This window comes from Cervus elaphus, chromosome 1, assembly GCF_910594005.1.
Source record: "Cervus elaphus chromosome 1, mCerEla1.1, whole genome shotgun sequence".
Classification (NCBI taxonomy): Eukaryota; Metazoa; Chordata; class Mammalia; order Artiodactyla; family Cervidae; genus Cervus; species Cervus elaphus.
The window spans coordinates 89,235,872-89,256,946 of NC_057815.1; the positions used below are offsets into that span (position 1 = coordinate 89,235,872).

General features: G+C 40.9%; 1 protein-coding gene across 7 annotated transcripts in view; it reads left to right on the forward strand.

The window, feature by feature from the left end:
• ATG13 (autophagy related 13) overlaps positions 1–21,075 on the forward strand; it is a 46,085-nt gene that overhangs the window by 14,096 nt on the left and 10,914 nt on the right. For all 7 annotated transcript variants that reach the window (XM_043910758.1, XM_043910782.1, XM_043910792.1 and 4 more), the window contains 9 exons: positions 9,527–9,608; positions 10,584–10,664; positions 11,048–11,167; positions 13,127–13,173; positions 14,637–14,777; positions 17,660–17,700; positions 18,091–18,187; positions 18,528–18,626; positions 19,443–19,536. In XM_043910758.1, coding sequence (XP_043766693.1) covers positions 9,540–9,608; positions 10,584–10,664; positions 11,048–11,167; positions 13,127–13,173; positions 14,637–14,777; positions 17,660–17,700; positions 18,091–18,187; positions 18,528–18,626; positions 19,443–19,536 — 789 coding nt within the window. In that variant the 5' untranslated portion in view covers positions 9,527–9,539. The remainder of the gene's footprint in view (positions 1–9,526; positions 9,609–10,583; positions 10,665–11,047; positions 11,168–13,126; positions 13,174–14,636; positions 14,778–17,659; positions 17,701–18,090; positions 18,188–18,527; positions 18,627–19,442; positions 19,537–21,075) is intronic.

The following is a 21,075-nucleotide window of genomic DNA, read 5'->3' on the forward strand; positions in this document are numbered from 1 at the left end:
TCAATGCTATTCTCTCAGATCATCCCACCTTCGCCTTCTCCCACAGAGTTCAAAAGTCTGTTCTATACATCTGTGTCTCTTTTTCTGTCCTGGATATAGGGTTATCATAACCAACTTTTTAAATTCCATATATATGAGTTAGTATACTGTATTGGTGTTTCTGGCTTATATCTTTCTGGCTTACTTTGCTCTGTATAATGGGCTCCAGTTTCATCCATCTCATTAGAACTGATTCAAATGTTTTCTTTTTAATGGCTGAGTAATATTCCATTGTGTATATGTACCATAGCTTTCTTATCCATTCATCTGCTGATGGGCATCTAGGTTACTTCCATGTCCTGGCTATTATAAACAGTGCTGCGATGAACATTGGAGTACATGTATCTCTTTCAGATCTGGTTTGGGAAAGTATTTTCTACCTCCTGCTGGTTATGGAAGTATTTTCCCTGCAAAAAGTTGTTGAGATACTTGAAGAAGTGGTAATCAGTTGGCAAGAGGTCAAGTGAATATGGCAGATGAGGTAAAACTTCATAGCCCAATTCACTCAACTTTTGAAGTCTTGGTTAGCGACATGCTGTTGGGTGTTGTCTTGCAGAAGAATAGGGCCCATTCTGTTGACCAATAGTGGGTGCAGGTAATGCAGTTTTTGGTGCATCTCATTGATTTGCTGAACATACATCTCAGATGTAATGGTTTTGCTGAGATTCAGAAAGCTGTAGTGGATCAGACGGACAGCAGACAACCAAACACTGACCATGACTTTTTTTGGTGCAAGTTTGGCCTTGGAAAGTGCTTTGGAGCTTATCAGTCCATCAACTGATCTGATCATCGCTGGTTGCTGTATAAAATCCACTTTTTGTCACACGTCAGAATCTGATCAAGAAATTGTTTGTTGTTGCATAGAATAAGAGAAGACGACACTTCAAAACAACAATTTTTTTTTTATTTTCAGTCAACTCATGAGGCACCACCTATCAACCTTTTTCACCTTTCCAGTTTGCTTCAAATGCCGAATGAGTATAGAATGGTCAGTGTTGAGTTCTTCAGCAACTTGTCGTGCAGTTGTCAGAGGATCAGCTGCAATGACTGTCCTCAGTTGGTCGTCAACTTCCAGTGGCCAGCCACTACACTCCTCATCTTCAAGGGTCTCATCTCCTTTGCAAAACTTCTTGAACCACCACTGCACTGTATGTCCCGTAGCAGTTCCTGGGCCAAATGCGTTGTTGATGTTGTGAGTTGTCTCTCTCGCTTTACTACCCATTTTTAACTCCAATAAAAAAGTCACTCAAATTTGCTTTTTGTCTATAACATCATTTCTATAATCTAAAATAAACGTAAACAGCAAGTAATGTCATTAGCAAAAACACATAAAGCAAGAAATGTGCATTATAATAATGTGTAACATAGCCACCTTTATTTAAAAATGTATTCCAGTATCAAATGGCAAAGTTCAACAACGCAAAACCAAAATTACTTTTGCACCAACCTAATAGGAAAAAAGAACCAGAAGACAAGGGAGAAAGGAAAAGATATAACCAACTGAATGCTGAGTTCCAGAGAATAGTAAGGAGAGATAAGATGGCCTTCTTCAATGAACAATGCAAAGAAATAGAGGAAAACAATAGAATGGAAAAGACTAGAGATCTCTTCAAGAAAATTGAAGATATCAAGGGAAGATTTCCTGCAAGGATGGTCATGATAAAGAACATTAATGGTATGGACCTAACAGAAGCAGAAGAAGTTAAGAGATGGCAAGAATGCACAGAGGAACTATACAAAAAAGATCTTAATGACCTGGGTAACCATGATAGTGTAGTCACTCACCTAGAGCTGGACATCCTGGAGCATGAAGTCAGTGGGCCTTAGGAAGGATTACTACAAACAAAGCTAGTGGAGGTGATGGAATTCCAGCTGAGCTACTTAAAATCATAAAAGATGATGCTGTTAAAGAGCTGCCTTCAGTATGTTAGCAAATTTGAAAAATTCACCAGTGGCCACAGGACCGGAAAAGGTCAGTTTTCATTCCAGTCCCAAAGATGGGCAATGCCAAAGAATATTCAGACTACTATGCAGTTGCACTCATTTCACATGCTTGTAAGGTTATGCTCAAAATCCTTCAAGCTATGTTTCAGTTCACTTCAGTTGTGTCTGGCTCTTTGCAGCCCCATGGACTGCAGCATGCCAGTCTTCCCTGTCCATCACCAACTCCCAGAGCTTGCTCAAACACATGTGCATCGAGTTGATGATGCCATCCAACCATCTCATCCTCTGTCATCCCCTTCTCCTCCTGCCTTCAGTCTTTCCCAGCATCAGGGTCTTTTTCCAGTGAGTCAGTTCTTTGCATCAGGTGGCCAAAGCTTCATCATCAGTCCTTCCAATGAATATTCAGGGTTGATTTCCTTTAGGATTGACTGGTTGTTCTCCTTGCAGTCAAGAGATTCTCAAGAGTCTTCTCCAACACCACAGTTCAAAAGCATCAATTCTTTGGCGCTCAGCTTTGTTTATAGTCCAACTCTCACATCCATACATGACCACTGGAAAAACCAAAGCTTTGACTAGACGGACCTTTGTCAGCAAAGTAATGTCTCTGCTTTTTAACATGCTGTCTAGGTTGGTCATAGCTTTTCTTCGAGGAGTAAACGTCTTTTAATTCCATGGCTGCAGTCATTATCTGCAGTGATTTTGGAGCCCAAGAAGAAAAAGTCTGTCACTGTTTCCATTGTTTCCCCATCTATTTGCCATGAAGTGATGGGACCAGATGCCATGATCTTCATTTTTTCAATGTTGAGTTTTAAGCCAGGTTTTTCATTCTCCTCTTTCACTTTCATCAAGAGGCTCTTCAGTTCCTCTTCGCTTTCTGCCGTAAGGATGGTGTCATCTGCATATCTGAGGTTGTTGCTATTTCTCCCGGCAATCTTGATTCCAGCTTGTGCTTCTTCCAGCCCAGCATTTTGCACAGTGTGCTATGCATATAAGTTAAATAAGCAGGGTGACAATATACAGCCTTGACGTACTCCTTTCCCAATTTTGAACCAGTCCGTTGTTCCATGTCCATTTCTAACTTGCTTCTTGACCTGCATACAGATTTCTCAGGTTTTGGCAATAGGTGAACTGAGAACTTTCAGGTGTTTAAGTTGGGTTTAGAAAAGTCAGAGGAACCAGAGATCAAATTGCCAGTATTCATTGGATCATGGAGAAAGCAAGGGAATTCTTTAAAATCCATAAAAAGATGGGAATACCAGACCACCTTACCTGTCTCCTGAGAAATCTGTAAACAGGTTAAGAAGCAACAGTTGGAACTGGACATGGACCAACAGACTGGTTCAAACTTGGGAAAGAAGTATGACGAGGCCGTATATTTTCACCCTGCTTGTTTAACTTCCGTGCAGTATACGTTGTGTGAAATGCTGGTCTGGATGGATCACAAGCTGAAATCAAGATTGCTAGGAGAAATATCAGCAACCTCAGATATGCACATATCACTCTAATGGCAGAAAGTAAAGAGGAACTAAGGAGCCTCTGGGTAAGGATGAAAGAGGAGAGTGAAGAAGCTGGCTTGAAACTCAACATTAAAAAACTAAGGTCATGGCATCTAGTCCCATCACTTCATGGCAAATAGAAAGGGGAAAAGTGGAAAGAGAAAGTGAAAAAGTGGAAACCCTGACAGATTTCCTTTTCTTGGGCTCCACAATAACTGTGGACAGTGACTACAGTCATGAAATTAAAAGACACTTGCTCCTTGGAAGGAAAACTATGACAAACCTAGGTACGGTATTAAAAAGCAGAAATATCACTTTACTGACAAAGGTCCATATAGTCAGAGCTATGTTTTTTCCATTAGTCATGTATGGATGTGAGAGTTGGACCATAAAGAAGGTTGAGTGCTGAAGAATTGATGCTTTTGAATTGTGGTTATGGAGAAGACTCTAGAGAGTCCCTTGGACTACAAGAAGATCAAACCAGTCAATCCTAAAGGAAATCAACCCTGAGTATTCATTGGAAGGACTGATGCTGAAGCTCCAATACCTTAGCCAGCTGTTTTGAAGAACCAGCTCATTGGGAAAAGACCCTGATGCTGGGAAGGATTGAAAGCCAAAGGAGAAGGGGCAGCAGTGGATGAGGTGGTGGGAGGGCACCTCTGAGTCAATGGACATGCGTGAGCTAACTCCGGGAGATGGTGGAGGACAGGGAAGCCTTTTGTGCTGCAGCCCATGGGATTGCAAAGAGCAACAACAGACCTAAAAGCCCTACTGTGGCTTAGTCCTCTAGAAGCCGATATATTTTCTTAGGCTTCCCAGGTGGCACTCGCGGTAAAGAACCCTCCTGCCAGTGCAGGAGACTAAGAGAGACAGGTTTGATCTCTGGGTCGGGAACATCCCCTGGAGAAGGGCATGGCAACCCACTCCAATATTCTTTCCTGGAGAATCCCATGGACAGAGGAGCCTTGCGGGCTATCATCCATAGAGTCACAAAGAGTCAGACAAGACTGAAGCGATTTAGCAGCATATTTTTCTTAAAACCTGTCCCATCAGGGGTCTTAATGTAGATAGTCATTTTGGCAATTATAACATGTTGGTAACAATGACTAATATGGGTACTTGTCTGTAAAGAAAAGAAAGTCAAAAAAAGAGAAAGAAAGAGAAAAGTCAAATACGTGCCTTGTCAGCCAAGAAGACGACCCTCTCCAGTCTCTTGGTGTAGAATTCCAACATGCCCCCAAGGTGGTGAAAGCTATATGAAGCTAATTGTGGATTGATAGAATTTTAGTTTCCCCAAAGTGGTCTCCTTTTAAGAAAGGCGACATGTCAATCACTTGATGCTTCCTTTCTATCTATTTAGCAGTTTTATTTCTCAATTAATAAATTGCATAAATTGCATTTATGTATATAAACTGTCTCCTGTAACTGCTGCTGCTGCTCCTGCTACTGCTGCTAAGTCGCCTCAGTCGTGTCCAACTCTGTGCAACCCCATAGACGGCAGCCCACCAGGCTCCCCAGTCCCTGGGATTCTCCAGACAAGATCACTGGAGTGGGTTGCCATTTCCTTCTCCAGTGCCTGAAAGTGAAAAGTGAAAGAAGTCGCTCAGTCGTGTTCGACTCTTAGTGACCCCATGGACTGCAGCCCACCAGGCTCCTCCGTAAATGGGATTTTCCAGGCAAGAGTATTGGAGTGAGGTGCCATTGCCTTCCCTCTCCTGTAACTGAAGTCCCCCCAAACCTTGACTGAACTAATAAAATTAGTTTCTTTTGAGCATGTACATCCAAGCACTAGACCCTGGGCCAGGGTCATCCTTTATTTGCTAGTTTCAGTGTCCAATATCTTTCCTGAAAGTGCCAACAGGCTTCCAATTACCTTTTCAAAAATCACTTCCCTGTTTTCCCTATTGATTTTGCATGTGGAATATTAAAGGTCAGACTGAGGAATTTAGCCAAAATTCTGGCACATAGGAGCAATATGACAACACAGTGCTGTACTAGTCTAACCGTTAAGTGGTTACCTGAGGTTTGCCATATAATCTAGAGGGTTGGGGAAGAAACTTTTCCTGTACCCTCTTAGGTTCAGTAGTTCAGTGTGTGCAAATTAAACTAACAAATGAGATTAGCAAGAGAAAAGATAAGAGTTTATTAAAGCCTGCACAATTTATACCAGAGGAGTGCTCAATGATGAATAGTTCAAAGAAGTGGTAAAAATTTGGAATTTCTATGCCTAACTTAGTAGAAGAAAGAGGGGGGAATAGGCTTTTATGGGAAGAGGAAACAAGTTTCTTAAGGAAACATGAATGTTTAGGAGAACAAATGGGAGATAAGAAAGTTGGTGATAATATTTGCTTCTGTGGATGCAAATGGTCTTTTATCTTTTTCATGACCATGAAACTCCCCCAGATGGGGGATTTATATTAGGTTTACTCTTGGTCTCTCTCCTGGGAGTAGACGCCAACCTGAAATGAGAATTTATGGCAGTCCTCATTTCTTAGAAGTTTCTGCTTTTAGTCAGATAAGGGAAGCGCTGAAAAGGTTTTCTACATCTGTTGAATCTCAAATGTCTTTAGCTTAAAATAATCTTTATGCCAAAGTAGCATATTTTAGAATGGCATAGCCTGATCCTCTTCAAAGGTAAAGTGAGATCTGGTGTCTCTTCCAGATAAGAAATGAGGCTTGAATTAAGGTGGTTATCTATGGAAATGAAAACGCCGCAAATATAAAGGCTTTTATATAAGCAAAAGTTTGAAGGATTTGGTAATTGGTTAGCATAGTAAAGGGCAGGGAAAAAAGTTCAACTGTGGATCTCTCTTTAATGTTTGTACCAAATTTCCCTTTATAATCCTGGGAGCACTCAAAGAAGGAATTTTCTAAGAGCAAAGCAAAGGTAAACCACCTATTACGTGTATATTGTAGAGGATGAATTAACATCCTTGGTATCCTCGGCCTAAGGAGACAATAAGTGCTGGTGTCTTTCTCTCTGTGGAGACAACCCGCCCCCCTACCCCCCTCCACTTCGGGGCCAATAACTAATTGTAGTTATTGGATAATCCTTCTGGTGCTTCCAGTGGTACAAAAAGTCGAAAGAGTCATGCCATTATGGTGTTCCCATCGGTAGATTCTCTGATGGTAGGAACACTTCCCCACTTCAGGGGCCGCACAGTCCTCCAGCACTATTGTTACCTCAGGTCTATGGCTGGGTTGCTTCAGGGCCTTGAGCTGTTTAAAGCTTTAAAAGGTCTTTTTATTTTTACTTTAATATTTGTTTAAGTGGGCAAGAGGCTTGAATTAGCACTTTGTAAAAGAGGAGGCTATCCAAATATCTAACAAAATGACATGAAATAACATGAAATAACGAAATAACATGAAAAAAGTGCCAGTAGCGGAAAGGCCGTCATCATTTAAGCATTAAGTTAATGCCTTTAAAAAGGCATTTAATTTAATCATCAGTCATTCAGTGCAGATTAAATGAGATACCACCACACTCCTACCAGGATGGCTAAAATGAAAGAACCAGCAGCTCCAAGTGGTGCTGTGGCTGTGGATCTGCAGGAGCCCCGGTGTGTTTGTGGTGGTGATGTAAACTGGTACAGACCCTGGAAAACCATTTGGCAGTAATTGTCAAAGCTAAACACAGGCAGACCTTGGATGTATTGTGGGATGGTTCCGGATCACTGTGATAAAGTGAATTACATGAAATTTTTTGGTTTCCCTGTGCGTATAAAAGTTGTGTTTAAACTATAAACTATTAAGAGTAAAATAGCATTATGTCTTTAAAACACAACATGCAGGAACTTCCCTGGCAGCCCAGTGATCCCAGTGCAGGGGCACGGGTTAATCCCTGGTTGGGGAACTAAGATCCCCACAGTATAGCCTTAGAAAAACAACAACAACAAATGTACAAAACTTCATTTAAGAATACTTCAGGGCTTCCCTGGTGTCTCCCTTGTAAAGAATATACGTGCAAGTGCAGGAGACATGTTCAATCCCTGATCCGGGAAGATCCCACAGGCTGCAGAGCAGCTAAGCCCATGCACTACAGCTGTTGAGCCTGTGCCCTAGAGCCCGGGAGCTGCAACTCCTGAGCCCACGTGCTGCAACTACTGGAGCCTCCACGCCCCAGAGCCTGTCCTCCACAACGAGAGAAGCCCTCACACCACAACTGGAGGGTAGCCCCCACTTTGCTGCAACTAGAGAAAAGCCCACACGGCAACAAAGACCCAGCATAGCCAAAAAAAAAAAGAGTATTGCTAAAAAATGCTAACCATCACCTGAGCCTTCAGTGAATTGTAATCTTTTTGGTGGTGGAAGGTTTGAAATATTTCAAGAATTACTAAAATATGACACCAAGACACAAAATGGCGCTGATAGACTCGTTCAACACAAGGTTGACACAAACCTTCAATTTGTTTAAAAAAGGGGGAAGCAGTATCTGTGAAGCACAGTAAAGTGAGGTGCAATTAAACAAGGTATTCCTGCTGATCCAAAATCAGTGCTCCTGGCTTTACATCTGATACCAGTGAGGGTTTTTATTCACCAAAAATCTCATGTAAGAGTATAATAGCTGAAAGCAGGAAACAACCCAAATGCTCATCAACAGTAGAATTTATAGATTGTGGTATATTCATAAAATGGAGTGCTACATAGCAATGAAAAAGAATGAACTGCTACATGCGGCATTCTAAATGAATCTTACTGAATATAGGAAGCTACACAACAGGAGAGTTCATACTATTTGATTCCATTTATTTATAAGAAATTCAAAACAGACAAAGCTAATCTATGGTGATAGAGGTTAGAATAATGGTTACTTCTCGGTGGGTTTATTGACCAAGGGGACACAAAGGAGCCTCTGGCTTATAGGAAATGTTCTATAACTCTATCTGGGTTGTCATTGTATGAGTGTTTACATATAAAATATTTATTGAGCTGTACACTAAAGATTTGTGCATTTAACCGCGTCTAAGTTCACACCTCAATAAAGAATAGTGTTGTTTTAAACTTGTATTTAGGATTTCCTGCTTCAACTCTATCCTTTTCTTAAAACTAGCTTTCCCTCTCACTTTCTTTTTTGTTAACTGAAACCCACTTAAACTTCTTGCACTCAGTCCTTGAATCCTGTCAGCTCTTCCTTTAAAACACCTCCCATCCATATTTCCAAATCATGTCTCTATTGGACTTTTAGCCCTGACCACAAGCCTGAATTATTGCCAAGGACCTAATTGATTTCCTTGCTTTCCGTACTCAGAACTATTCTGCAGTGTGCCAACAGTGCTCTCTTTCTAAAGCACCGTTTGGATTGTGCTGCTTCCTCTTCTCAAAAGCCTTGAGGGTGCTCCCCTTTCTGGCGTCAGTCTCTAGCACTGGATTTGAGACGCTTGTGCTCTGGCCCAAACCAGCCATACCCAATCGCTGGAAAATTGGAGTACTTAATAGTTCCAAGCCCATTTTTCCCCTGTGGCTTATATTCCTTTGTTCATGCTCTTCTCTCCCCTAAATGCTTTCTTCTTATCAGCCCCTTCTCAACCCACCCCCACCCTACTCCGGCCCAAAGTTAAATTGATTTAGTGGTCTTTTGAAGGAATGTTGGGCTTCCCAGGTGGCGCTAGTGATAAGGAACCTGCCTGCCAATGCAGGAGACCTAAGAGAAATGGGTTTGATCCCTGGATTGGTTGAAGGGATGTTAATTTATTTTATGTTTTAATAAAGTTTTCACCTCATTAAAACTTAGTCTTCCATATGCTGGGTAATAAAACTTTTTTAATGAATAAGTTTAAAAGCTCAAAGTTTCATATGCAGGTAAAATGGCTTGTCTCATCTTTTTTCTGGGTCTATAGATTTAGCTCTTTGTGTGGAGTTTATTTTCCTCAAAAGATAGTATCTTCTGTTTTTCATGTTGGTGTCTTTAGTGGAGGGGAGGGGAGGTTTTACCTCCTACAAGACTATTCATACAGCTAGTAGACAATGCCATCTCTGTATGCTTTGTTGTAGCAATCCCTTTTAAAACACAGTCACATTATTCAACACTTTTTTTTTTTCTGTTTTAGATTCCCATAGGCAATGGAAACTGATCTTAATTCCCAGGACAGAAAGGACCTGGACAAGTTCATTAAGTTTTTTGCCCTCAAGGTAATATATCCGTTCTCTTGAGCCTAGAACTGTTAGAAATAACTTCCATGCCTCTCCCTTTTTGGAAATACAGCATAACAGCTTGCAGCTTGCCCATTTTAAGGGATACTTCTGTCTGTTGTAAACCAAACTGTGAAATTTGGGGGCGGTACTGGGGGTGTAACTAAAAAGCTTCCAATTTTCCAAAGCTACTTGTTAAAAAAAAAATAACATTTTTTTTTTTGCAAGCCTGTTTGCAGAAATGTCAAACTTGTTATGCCAGGTTATTGGCACAGTATGTTCCCTTGGGGTGAGAACAAAGATGGGACTAGAATGGACAGCAGTTCGGGCATCTTTCCCTAAGCATCAACTAACTGCCTCTGAAGTGTCTCACTTTTCACTTGTTGTCCCCTTCTGTGTAAATGAAAAATTAAAACTTGGATTTTGAGTGCTTTAGAAGGCATATTTTCCTAAATCTAAAAATCATTTCCACCTCTATCTCTCCTTCCTCTCAACCATTGCTATGTAAGAACAAGCCATGCAGTAGATTCTGGTTGTAAAATTAGCCGGAAGACTTTTGCCATATGGGCCAAGTCATATGAATAATTGTGGCTTCCTTGGTTTAAATCTACTATGATTACATAAGTGTATGGCAGTGAATATTTAAACCTACGATTGGACTTGTTTCTTTATGAAAGTCAGAGCCGCCATGTGCAGCTCTCCTTCTGCCATGTGAGTGTATTATAGATTACAAGCCTCAAACTGTGGTTTCTCTTAATTGGTTGACACTAGGTCCTCAGGAATATTTACAGTATTATTTTTGTGCCATGTTTTTTCTGTTCTTGATGGTTTTAAATCTTATCCTTTCCTGAAGTATAGTTATGGTCATTGGCATCTTTTTAACCCTGCACTGAGAGAGTTTTCATCCTGATTAGGAGCCAAGTCAGTTTGTTGAAACTTTTCATCTTTGATTTTTTGTTTGTTTCGTTTTTGTAGACTGTCCAAGTGATTGTCCAGGCTCGACTGGGAGAGAAGATCTGCACTCGCTCATCTTCTTCCCCGACGGGTTCAGACTGGGTAAAGTTCCTGTTCTCTGCTGAGGGGTATACTATGGTGTTTGTCACAGGGAATCATGGTAGTAATAAATAATAATATTTCTAGCATTACTGAGTCATAACATTAAAATGCCTAATTCTGTTTGATCCATTCTCTTGCAAAGTATGTTCTTCATTGAATGTTAGTCCTGGATGTTTTTTGGTTTTCCTCTGTGATGAGTGAAAACTTATCAACCTGAGTTTTGGGGCCTTGGTACAAGACATCTCTTAAGGGGAAAGGAGAAGTGAATGACTGTCCTTAATCAGTCAAGGGCAAGGCCTATGTTATTCAGCATCCAGTCTTACTATTTTGATTCCATAATGTTCCTTGCGAGTGTTTAACACAAAGTTCTTCTTGTATTCTAGTTCAATTTAGCGATCAAAGACATCCCAGAGGTTACACATGAGGCAAAGAAGGCCCTGGCAGGGCAGCTGCCTGCTGTTGGGAGGTCCATGTGTGTGGAGATCTCACTCAAGACTTCCGAGGTAAGGTTATGGCCAGGATAGGGTCTTAACTCAGCACCCAAAGCACTTTACCCTTTGGTTCCAACTCAGCCTTGTTCCTGCGCTTTCCCTCTCTGATTGTCTCATGGCTCTCCAGGGAGGTCATGGTTTTTGTACTTATTCTTCCAACCACTTGAAGTAGACTCTTCACTCTCATCTTCATATATCATCTGTAAGTGATGTGTTTCTACTTATCCTTCAACACTCGTATGCTCTAAAAGATCTCCCTTTCTAGCCCCTCTCGAGACTTCCCGTGTGCTTTGTTTATATTTGTTTCTTAGAGTATAACTTGCTGGAATGTGATTTTTTTTTAATGTGTTTTTCCACCTTTTTCCATGATGCAGATATATTTTTGTGTATGTTTATTAATCTCTTTCCACTACAGGATTGTGAGGCTGCATGGAATAATAAAAGGCTAATGGAGTTTGGAGCTATACAGACCCAAATTCAGAGCCTAGCTGAGCAACTCTGGCCAAATTACTTAGCCCCTTCTCTTCCACCACCACACTTCACAGTCTTGTGGGGCTATACTTCTTCATTTAATTCTTATTTGTAAAGTACATAAATAAAATATGGTAGGCAATTATTACATGTTCCTGTTGATACTTTACACTTTTATTCTTGAGGTCAGCAGCTATGCCACATCTTGTTTATCTGTATAGTTCTTCAATTCTTTTTGAAATGAGGCAGGATATAATAAATAATCATCTCTGCACCTATCACAGTGCCTGGGATGGCACATAGTAGGCTCTCAGTTTTTCATTGTATGAATGATTGTCAGTACTTATTCTGTGGAAATCTTAGTACTAGATAAAACAAAACATCCTATTCTCTTTATTGAATTACCAGTGTATACTGTGAATTATTTTCCTTAGTGATCCTTAGGGAGTCCAAAAGGAAGAACTCTCTCCTCTCTCAGGCATCTGTGAAATCAGATTCTAAACTGTTGTCACTGGACTTCCCTGGTGGCTCAGTGCTAATCTGCCTGCCAATGCAGGAGACACAGGTTCTACCACTGATTCGGAAGATCTCACATGCTGTGGAGCAACTTTTGAGTCTGTGCTCTGGATCCTGTGCTCCACAACAAGAGAAGCACCACAGTGAGAAGCCTAGGCACCTCAACTACAGACTAGTCCTTGCTTTCTGCAACCAAAGAATTGCCCTCACATAGAGCCTGGCTCTCCTGCATTGCAGGCAGATTCTTTGCTCCTGAGCCACTGGAAAGCCCTGGTAGAATACTATGCGGCCATTAAAAATAATGTACAAATTTTAATTTTAAGGAGAATTCCATGTTGTACTTATTAATTAAAAAGTGATCAGTTCAGTTCAGTTGCTCAGTCATGTCCAACTCTTTGCAACCCTATGAACTGCAGCACACCAGGCTTCCCTGTCCATCACCAACTCCCCGGAGCTTGCTCAAACTCATGTCCATCGAGTGGGTGATGCCATCCAACCATCTCATCCTCTGTTGTCCCCTTCTCCTCCTGCCTTCATTCTTTCCCAGCATCAGGGTCTTTTCCAAGGAGTCAGTTCTTCACATTAGATGGCCAAAGTATTGGAGTTTCAGCTTCAGCATCAGTCCTTCCAATGAACATTCAGGACTGATTTCCTTTAGGATGGACTGGTTTGATTTTGCAGTCCAAAGGACTGTCATGAGTCTTCTCCAACACCACAGTTCAAAAGCACAAGAAAAGTGATAAAAATAGTATATACAAACAAAACAAAAAAGATAAAGAATAGAACATGTGGTATGACCTTACTTTTATTTAGAAAAATCACTGATTGTATTATAAGTGATGTCTTCTTTTTGCTTATTTATACTTTGTAATATTTTTATAGTGGCTGTATTGTGCTTTATAATAAGAAAAAAGATTATCAAAAGCAAAACTGAAATATCTTTTAAAAATATCTTGACAATACTTTTTATTGTCCCATTTACAGGGAGATTCCATGGAGCTAGAAATCTGGTGTCTGGAAATGAATGAAAAGTAAGTGCTCTAGGGAGCTCAAACTGATGTTCTGTGACAACCAAGTAGAGTGGGATGGGGTGGGTCATGGGAGGAAGGTTCAAGAGGGAGGGGACATATGTATACCTATGGCTGCCTCATGTTGATGCATGGCAGAAACCAATACAGTATTATAAGGCAGTTATCCTTCAATTAAAAATAAATAAATTTTTAAAATACGTAAGTGCTCTGTCTTAGAATCCTTGGTTGTGGTTGCTGAGGATAAAGTGCACGACAGCGCATGAAAAGCAGGGCTTCTATCAGTCATGGAGAGTGTTCTGACCGCTTAACAAAGCCGGTAGGTCTTTGCTACAGTTGGCTTCACGCTTGGCTTCCAGCCCAGGCACAGCAATGACCTTCAGAAGGAGTGTCGGTCCAGAGAGACTCAGACAACCCAGGGAGAGGAGCAGAGAGAAGGCTGAAAAAGGATTTGTTGTTTTCCCAGAGTACACATAGTTCTCTGATTCAGTCCCTTGAGCTCTTGTAACATGACTACTCTGTTTTGTCTATTTCTGTGTGGCAGACATCCAATGAGATTTCCCCTCACCACTCCTTCAGACATGCTGTGTTGGTCACGGACTGGGAATGCCTGTTATTTTCCCCTCCATTTTCTTTTTTCAGGGCAGATTAGCTGAATTCCTGCCCGAAATTCAAGAAGAATATATAGGAAAATTGAGGAAATAGCGACACATAAAAAAAAAAAATCTTTTTAATAAGTATGAGTGGTCTAGGCACTCATATTATTATTTTTCTTTCTTAAATAAAAAGCAATTGCCAGGTTATAGTCCAAAATTTTTGTACCAAGCACTTCTCCAGATTTCCTATTAGATGTATGGAAGTAGACTGACGTAAGATAGTACACTGAAATTATGTTTGTACTTTCAGTAATACAACTGCAGTATTGAATTAACTGTTTTTAAGTGTTCTGCTTTATTTTTAGAAAGATAACTGCTTCACAGCTAGAAAAAAATATATTGGAGACCTTTTGTTGCCCACCTGACTTTGCCTGGTGCATGGGAAAGTAAAACTTTGGTTAACATCAACAATTTGTTGATAAACTGACAGAGCACTCTAATTACAAGTTTAGTTCAGAAGATGTTTCAATTATAAATTTAATCTTATACAGTTCCAGCATTTAATTAGCAACTATCTCTTTTGACTGTAATACTCTGTACAATGTTATTTAGGCTGCAGATCAGGTTATATTCTATCAGAATTTATAAATAATGCCAACAGATTTTTTTAAGACTTTTTAAAATTGAAGTATTAAGTTGATTTTTAATGTCGTATAAGTTTCTAGTAAGGTTGTTCAGTTATGTATTCTAATGCTGACAAATAATGTCAGTCACTCCATGGAACATAACTAATGTCTCTGTCCATTGCATTTTTGTTCTTTGTTTTGTGTTAGACAATTAGGAGAACTCTGATGTGTCTTTGCTCCTCAGGTGTGATAAGGAAATCAAAGTTTCCTATGCCGTGTACAACAGATTGTCATTGCTGCTGAAGTCTCTGCTTGCTATAACTAGGGTGACTCCAGCGTACCGACTCTCCAGAAAGCAAGGGCATGAATATGTCATCTTATACAGGTAAACAACTCACCTTCATGATTCACACTTTGGACTCAACAATTTGCACGTTGTCTGACCAGCATTCAGGTATTCCATAATTAATTTTTGGACAGATGTTTGGATGGTTGATGCTATACCTTTACTGTGATTGCCTATCTATTCTCCTTTAGGAACCTCAGCTTTTTCCAAAGCAACCAAGTTCTTTATCCTTTTGTTTATACACAGTCTTGATTGCTGTGGAAAGGATTTTTAAATCCTCAGTCAGTTTGGTCGCTCAGTTGTGTCCAGCTCCTAGCGACCCCATGGACTGCGGCACACCAGGCTTCCTTGTCCATCACCAGCTCCCGGAGCTTACTCAAACTCATGTGCATCAAGTCGGTGATGCCATCCAACCATCTCATCCTCTGTCGTCCCCTTCTCCTTCCGCCTTCAATCTTTCCCAGCATCAGGGTCTTTTCTAGTGAGTCAGTTCTTTGCATCAGGTGGCCAAAGTATTAAGTTTCAAATTCAGTATCAGTCCTTCCAATGAATATTCAGGACTGATTTCCTTTAGGATGGACTGGGTGGATCTCTTTGCAGTCCGAAGGACTCTCAAGAGTCTTCTCCAACACCACAGTTCAAAAGCATCAATTCTCTAGTGCTCAGCTTTCTTTATAGTCCAACTCTCACATCCATACATGACCACTGGAAAAACCATAGCTTTGACTAGACGGACCTTTGTCAGCAAAGTAATGTCTCTGCTTTTTAATATGCTGTCTAGGTTGGTCATAGTTTTTCTTCCAAGGAGCAAGCGTCTTTTAATTTCATGGCTGCAGTCACCATCTATAGTGATTTTGGAGATCAAAAAAAGAAAGTCTCTCACTCTTCCCCCACCTATTTGCCATGAAGTGATGGCATCACCAAATTGGACGTGAGTTTGCGGAAGCTCCGGGAGTTGGTGGTGGACAGGCAAGCCTGGCGTGTTGCAGTCCATGGGGTCACAAAGAGTTGGACACGACTGAGCGACTGAACTGATACATGTTGTTGACTGGACCAGAGTGGTGGTGAAGAGGATATATAGCCAAGTGTGAGAGCAGAGCCTGGAAAGTCAGGGTTCCCAAATCGGCCAGGCCTCTGTTTCATGTTAATGAGGAGCATGGGTGTTGGCCTTTGGCTTACATGCAAAGAGCTGATTTTGAAAAGAATTGGTGTAACAGGATGGAAGGACCACGGATTAGAGAATTAACTAGTTCTGTTGAAGTCATCTAGCAACCCTACATGTGTTTACTTTTCAAGGCCTTTTTTTTCTTTCAGCCAAGTTGTAGAACTTGCAGGATCTTAGCTCTCCCCAGCAAGGGATTGAACCTGGGCCCCTGACAGTGGAAGCAGAGAGTCCTAACCACTGGACCACCAGGGAATTCTTCCCCCATCTGCTTGTTTTTATAAATAAAATTATTTTACAACATAGCCACCCCATTCATTTACTTATTATCAGTGGCTATTTGTATGAGAGCAGAGCTGAGTAGATGCCCTAGACTATATGTCCCACAAGTCTAAAATATTTACCAATTGATCCTTTAGACAAAAGTTGGCTAACCCCTGTTTTATGGTGTCTATCACTTTCATGCATGTATTTCAGATATGTATATACGTTTCTTTTCTTCCATTCCAGACTGTAATCTGTGAGACCTAGGTTTCAGGTTCATCCTAGGGCTTGTCCCTAGTTTATCTTTATCTCATCCCTAACATCTAACCATAGGGCTTTGTAGATTGTCAGAGCTTAGTTTTTATTGAACAAACCCATGTATGTGTATAATTTTCAACAGTATTACTTGAAAAATATAAAAATACATTGTAAGTGTTTTATAATTCAGACTTTTTGCTAATATAGACTGACCTTCCCAGGGAGATTCATGGAAAGGTTCTACTGTGTTTAGATTTTTATAGTTTTAGAATAGTCTTGCCTATTTATTCAGTGGTGGAAAAGATACTCTAATTTCTTAGTCAGTTTACTTTGGAATGATGGAATGACTTTTGATAAGCAGAGTGAGCCCACTTTGAATGAAGATCACACTTCAAGATCTAAGTGACTTCTATTCCATATTTGAAAGTTGCTAGGAAAGTGGACCTTAACAGTTCTCATCACAAGAAAAAAAAAATTATGTTACTGTGAATGATGACAGATGTAACCAGACTTAGTGTGGTGATTGTTTGCAGTGTGTACAAATATTGAATCATTATATATCCTTGAAACTAATATAATGTTGTGTGTCAATTATAGGTCAATTCTAAAAAAAAAAGTCATATCTTCTAATAGAAGTTCTATCTTCTAATAGATATATTATATATTATATCTTCTAATAGAACTATCTGCCAATTTTGTTTGTATATTCTCTATTTCCCAATAGGTATACTTTACAAAGGGCTCCCAGGTGGTGCTAGTAGTAAAAAACTCACCTGCCAATGCAGGAGACTTGAGATGCGGGTTCAATCCCTGGGTCAGGAAGATCCCTTGGAAAAGGGCATGGCAACCCACTCCAGCATTCTTGCCTGGAGAATCCCATGGACAGAGGAGCCTGGCAGGCTATAGTCCATGGAGTCACAAAGAGTTGGACACAGCTGAAGCAACTTAGCATGCAAGCATGCATATAACTTTACAAATATGCTGCAGAAGCAGGAATAAGAAACTTAAACTGCAAGTCACACTTAATTTTTATTTTTCTAATGTTTTAACCAGTCCTCTCCATAACTGTCCTCATGCCTACAGCTTAATCAAGTAGTAGCAATACTGCTCCATTCGGAGAGATGTTCATGCAGATAAGAAAAGAAGGGTTGGTTTTGTTGATTCTGTTTCTAGGTGTTTAGTGTGCAGGCCCTTAGAATAAAGAATCAAGTAACATATTTTTCTGTCTTCCCTACAGGATATATTTTGGGGACGTCCAGCTGAATGGCTTAGGGGAAGGTATGTGTCAAGGTTAAAAGCATTTGTAGTGTTGCTGAGTGTGCTCCTGACTTCAGAGATGTGCTTGGATGCTGCCTGTAATAATACACAGCTTGTGATTTTAGTATGTGTGATAAGTAAGGAGAAGACAGATAAGTAAGAAGAAGATAAGTAAGGAGAAGACAGGTAGGGGGTCTGGAGAGCCACCAGCGAATGACTGAATAATTTTCCCAAAAGTTCTAGGAACTCAGAGTTCTTTGTTATCCTTCATACGATTGTCTGCTGCATTCAGGGTAGCTCAGTGGGTCATGCCAAAGGTTGCACAAGCGGCTGAATGGTTCGGGGAAAGACGTACTGATGGTAGTGTCAGCATTGTCTGGAAAAAAGCTAATTATTTATCTCTTTTCCTAGGTTTCCAGACAGTTCGTGTTGGGACAGTGGGTACCCCCGTGGGCACCATCACTCTTTCCTGTGCTTACAGAATTAACTTGGCATTCATGTCCACCAGGTGAGGAAAGAGCCTTGGAATCCAACAGAACTCTTCCAAAAAAAAAAAGGAACTCTTCCAAAGATATTAAAGTTGTTTTTCTTCCAACCCCACCTCCTCCTCCCCTCAGCTAGGCCTAGAGTTCAGCGTTGCCATTGCTGAACTGAGAGAACCCAGTTTCCAGATTGGAGAAGCTGAGTGTCACAGAGCCAACATAGAAGTGATGGTTCATTTTCAGGGATGCAGGAGTTGAGGTTCTGTGGTTCCTTCCAATAGATAAGAGGCAGAGGGATCTCTGAGGGCTTCAGGGGGCGTGGCAAGGCATTCTAACAAATGCGGCGATCTGCTTACTGCATTACAGGCACTTTGAGAGGACCCCACCTATCATGGGCATTATTATTGATCACTTTGTGGACCGTCCCTATCCCAGCTCCTCGCCCATGCACCCCTGCAATTACAGGTGAGGAATGTGGAAAACTCTTTTCCAGACTGGCTAGCGGAAACATCCATCTCGCCCAGGCCTGTAGAGCACCTTTATCCACACTCACTGAAAGGCAGGGCACACGTATGGAGACCCCACGGGGAGGGAAGTGGAGTGGCTGGCTGTGTCCTTGCTGCTGCCTGTCAGGTACCCCAGGACGAAAGGTAGACCACGTCTCAGAAAATCCGTGGATATTTTGACCTAGACAGTACTGATTGACTTTTGGTTTGATTTTACTTAGAAACTCTGAGAATGGAAGTAATGTGGAGAATGTCCTTTGCAAATTAGGTGGTTTTCAGGTCACCATTGGCACAATTCAGTTTTATTCCTCAGAATCAAACATCTCCAGGCCTAGATCCCAGAAAACAGAATTGTTGAGAGATTGGAATAGGTGTCTACCTATTCCAATGCTACCTATTCCAAAGATGCTACCTTTCTGTGACGGACTCGAAGTTGGATCGGTTTTTGTCTTTAGAGTCTAGATTCTTATTTCACTGCATTCTCTGTTACTGATGGTTCTTTGACCCTATACTGGCCAGGCTTAAAAAAAAATGCTGTCAAATGATATATCAGATGCAATGTTTGGAGTAAAAAAAAAAAAGCCATTGTCAACCTCTAGATGCTGCTTTCTGAACATGTTTAAAATTATCAAGGACTCAATACACCTTGCTTGACATTAGGAACTGCCAGAAAGAATTCTCCCCACAACTTGCATCCCTATCTCCGCTCTCTTTGGGTCCTCGCTGAAACTGGCTGCCATCAGTCAGTTCATGATTTCTTTCCCCCTCACTGCAGAACTGCCGGTGAGGACACTGGAGTAGGATATCCTTCTGTGGAAGATTCTCAAGAAGTGTGCACCACCTCCTTTTCCACCTCGCCTCCCTCCCAGGTAGGGGGAACAGGTTCTGGCGTGGCGATTGTTATTTGGTATATAGATGGGCCTTATGAAATGAAAATTTCATGTGAAAATTTAGATAACAACCTCTTCTGGTGGTGGTGGTGGTGGTGATTATTTCAAGGGGTTATTTTGAGGAGTAAAGGAGAACCTTCTTACCCAGCAGATAATACTGTAGTATTTCTAGTCTGTAATCTTAACATGCAAGATTCCATGTAACTTTTACCTCCCTGGCGACATCTTAAAATTCCCTAGAAAATCAGTCACAGAAAACCCCTACAAAATCAGAACTGTGTTCTGGTACCAGAGAGGCACTGAAACCTACACTTGTTAGGACTAGTAGCTACTTCTTCCTTTTTTTTTTTTTTTTTTGGCCGAACCCAGTGGCACGTGAGATCTGGGATCTTCATTCCCTGACCAGGGATCGAACCCATGCCCCCATGATGAAAGCATGGAGTCTTAACCACCGGACAACCAGGGAAGTCCCAGTAGCTGCTGCTTCTTTGAAGTGGTTCCTAAATATGGTTCCTGATAATGGAAGGAGCAAAAAAGGAGCCAGTGATCATTTAGCATAAAATGCCATTAAGACCCCAGCTATGCAGTTTTCCTTAATAGTTACATAGATATCTGCTTGTCTGCATTCCCTCTCTGAACATGATTAACCATTAACTTTTCCACTAGGATCCATCTTCAGTGTCACAGCCAGTTTCAGTAAAACACAGGCTCCAAGCGATGTGAACACTTTCCCCAAAGAAGTGTTGTATGATATACATGTGGTTCTTAGACTGCTTCAGATAAGGAGTCATTTTTTCCAGCTGACTGAATTTTAGGGCACGTTTCTTCTCTTCCACCCCAAATTGTTCATTGTCTACCTGTTGCCTGCGCATCATCTCTATTTTTTCCCTCCTCTTTTCTTTCATATTAGATGGTTCCCTAGGTGAATTCTACTTTCCTTTAAATTAGACCCATGCATGTGTGCATGCTACGTCACTTCAGTTGTGTCCAACTCTGTGTGACCCTATGGACTATAACCTGCTAGGCTCCTTTGTCCATGGGATTCTCCAGGCAAGAATACTGGAGCCCTTCTCACTTGATCTTAGCCAAAAGGCTGAGAAGCGATTACTGGAGCCCTTCTCTAGGGGATCTTCTCAACCCAGGGATCGAACCCACGTCTCTTACATTTCCTGCATTGGCAAGTGGGTTCTTTACCACTAGTGCGCCTGGGAAGCCTAAATTAGCCCCCAATTATCCTTTTTCACCATCTTACTTGGGGGAGTGGAACCCAACAAATTAATTAGCTATCCATACATTTTTATCCTCTATATTTTCTTCATTAAGAAAAAAATTTAATTTATTCCATCCTATGCTTTTAGATACTAAATTAAAATCATGGTTCTAATTTGTTTTAAAAGCGGGGGTTAAGGACAAAAGCTAACTTATGTGTGAAGGACTTTACAGAAATTCATGGATCACTGCTATTTCTAATGTGACAATTTAAAGTTTTAAGAGATTCTTGTGAAATTGTTTCAGTTT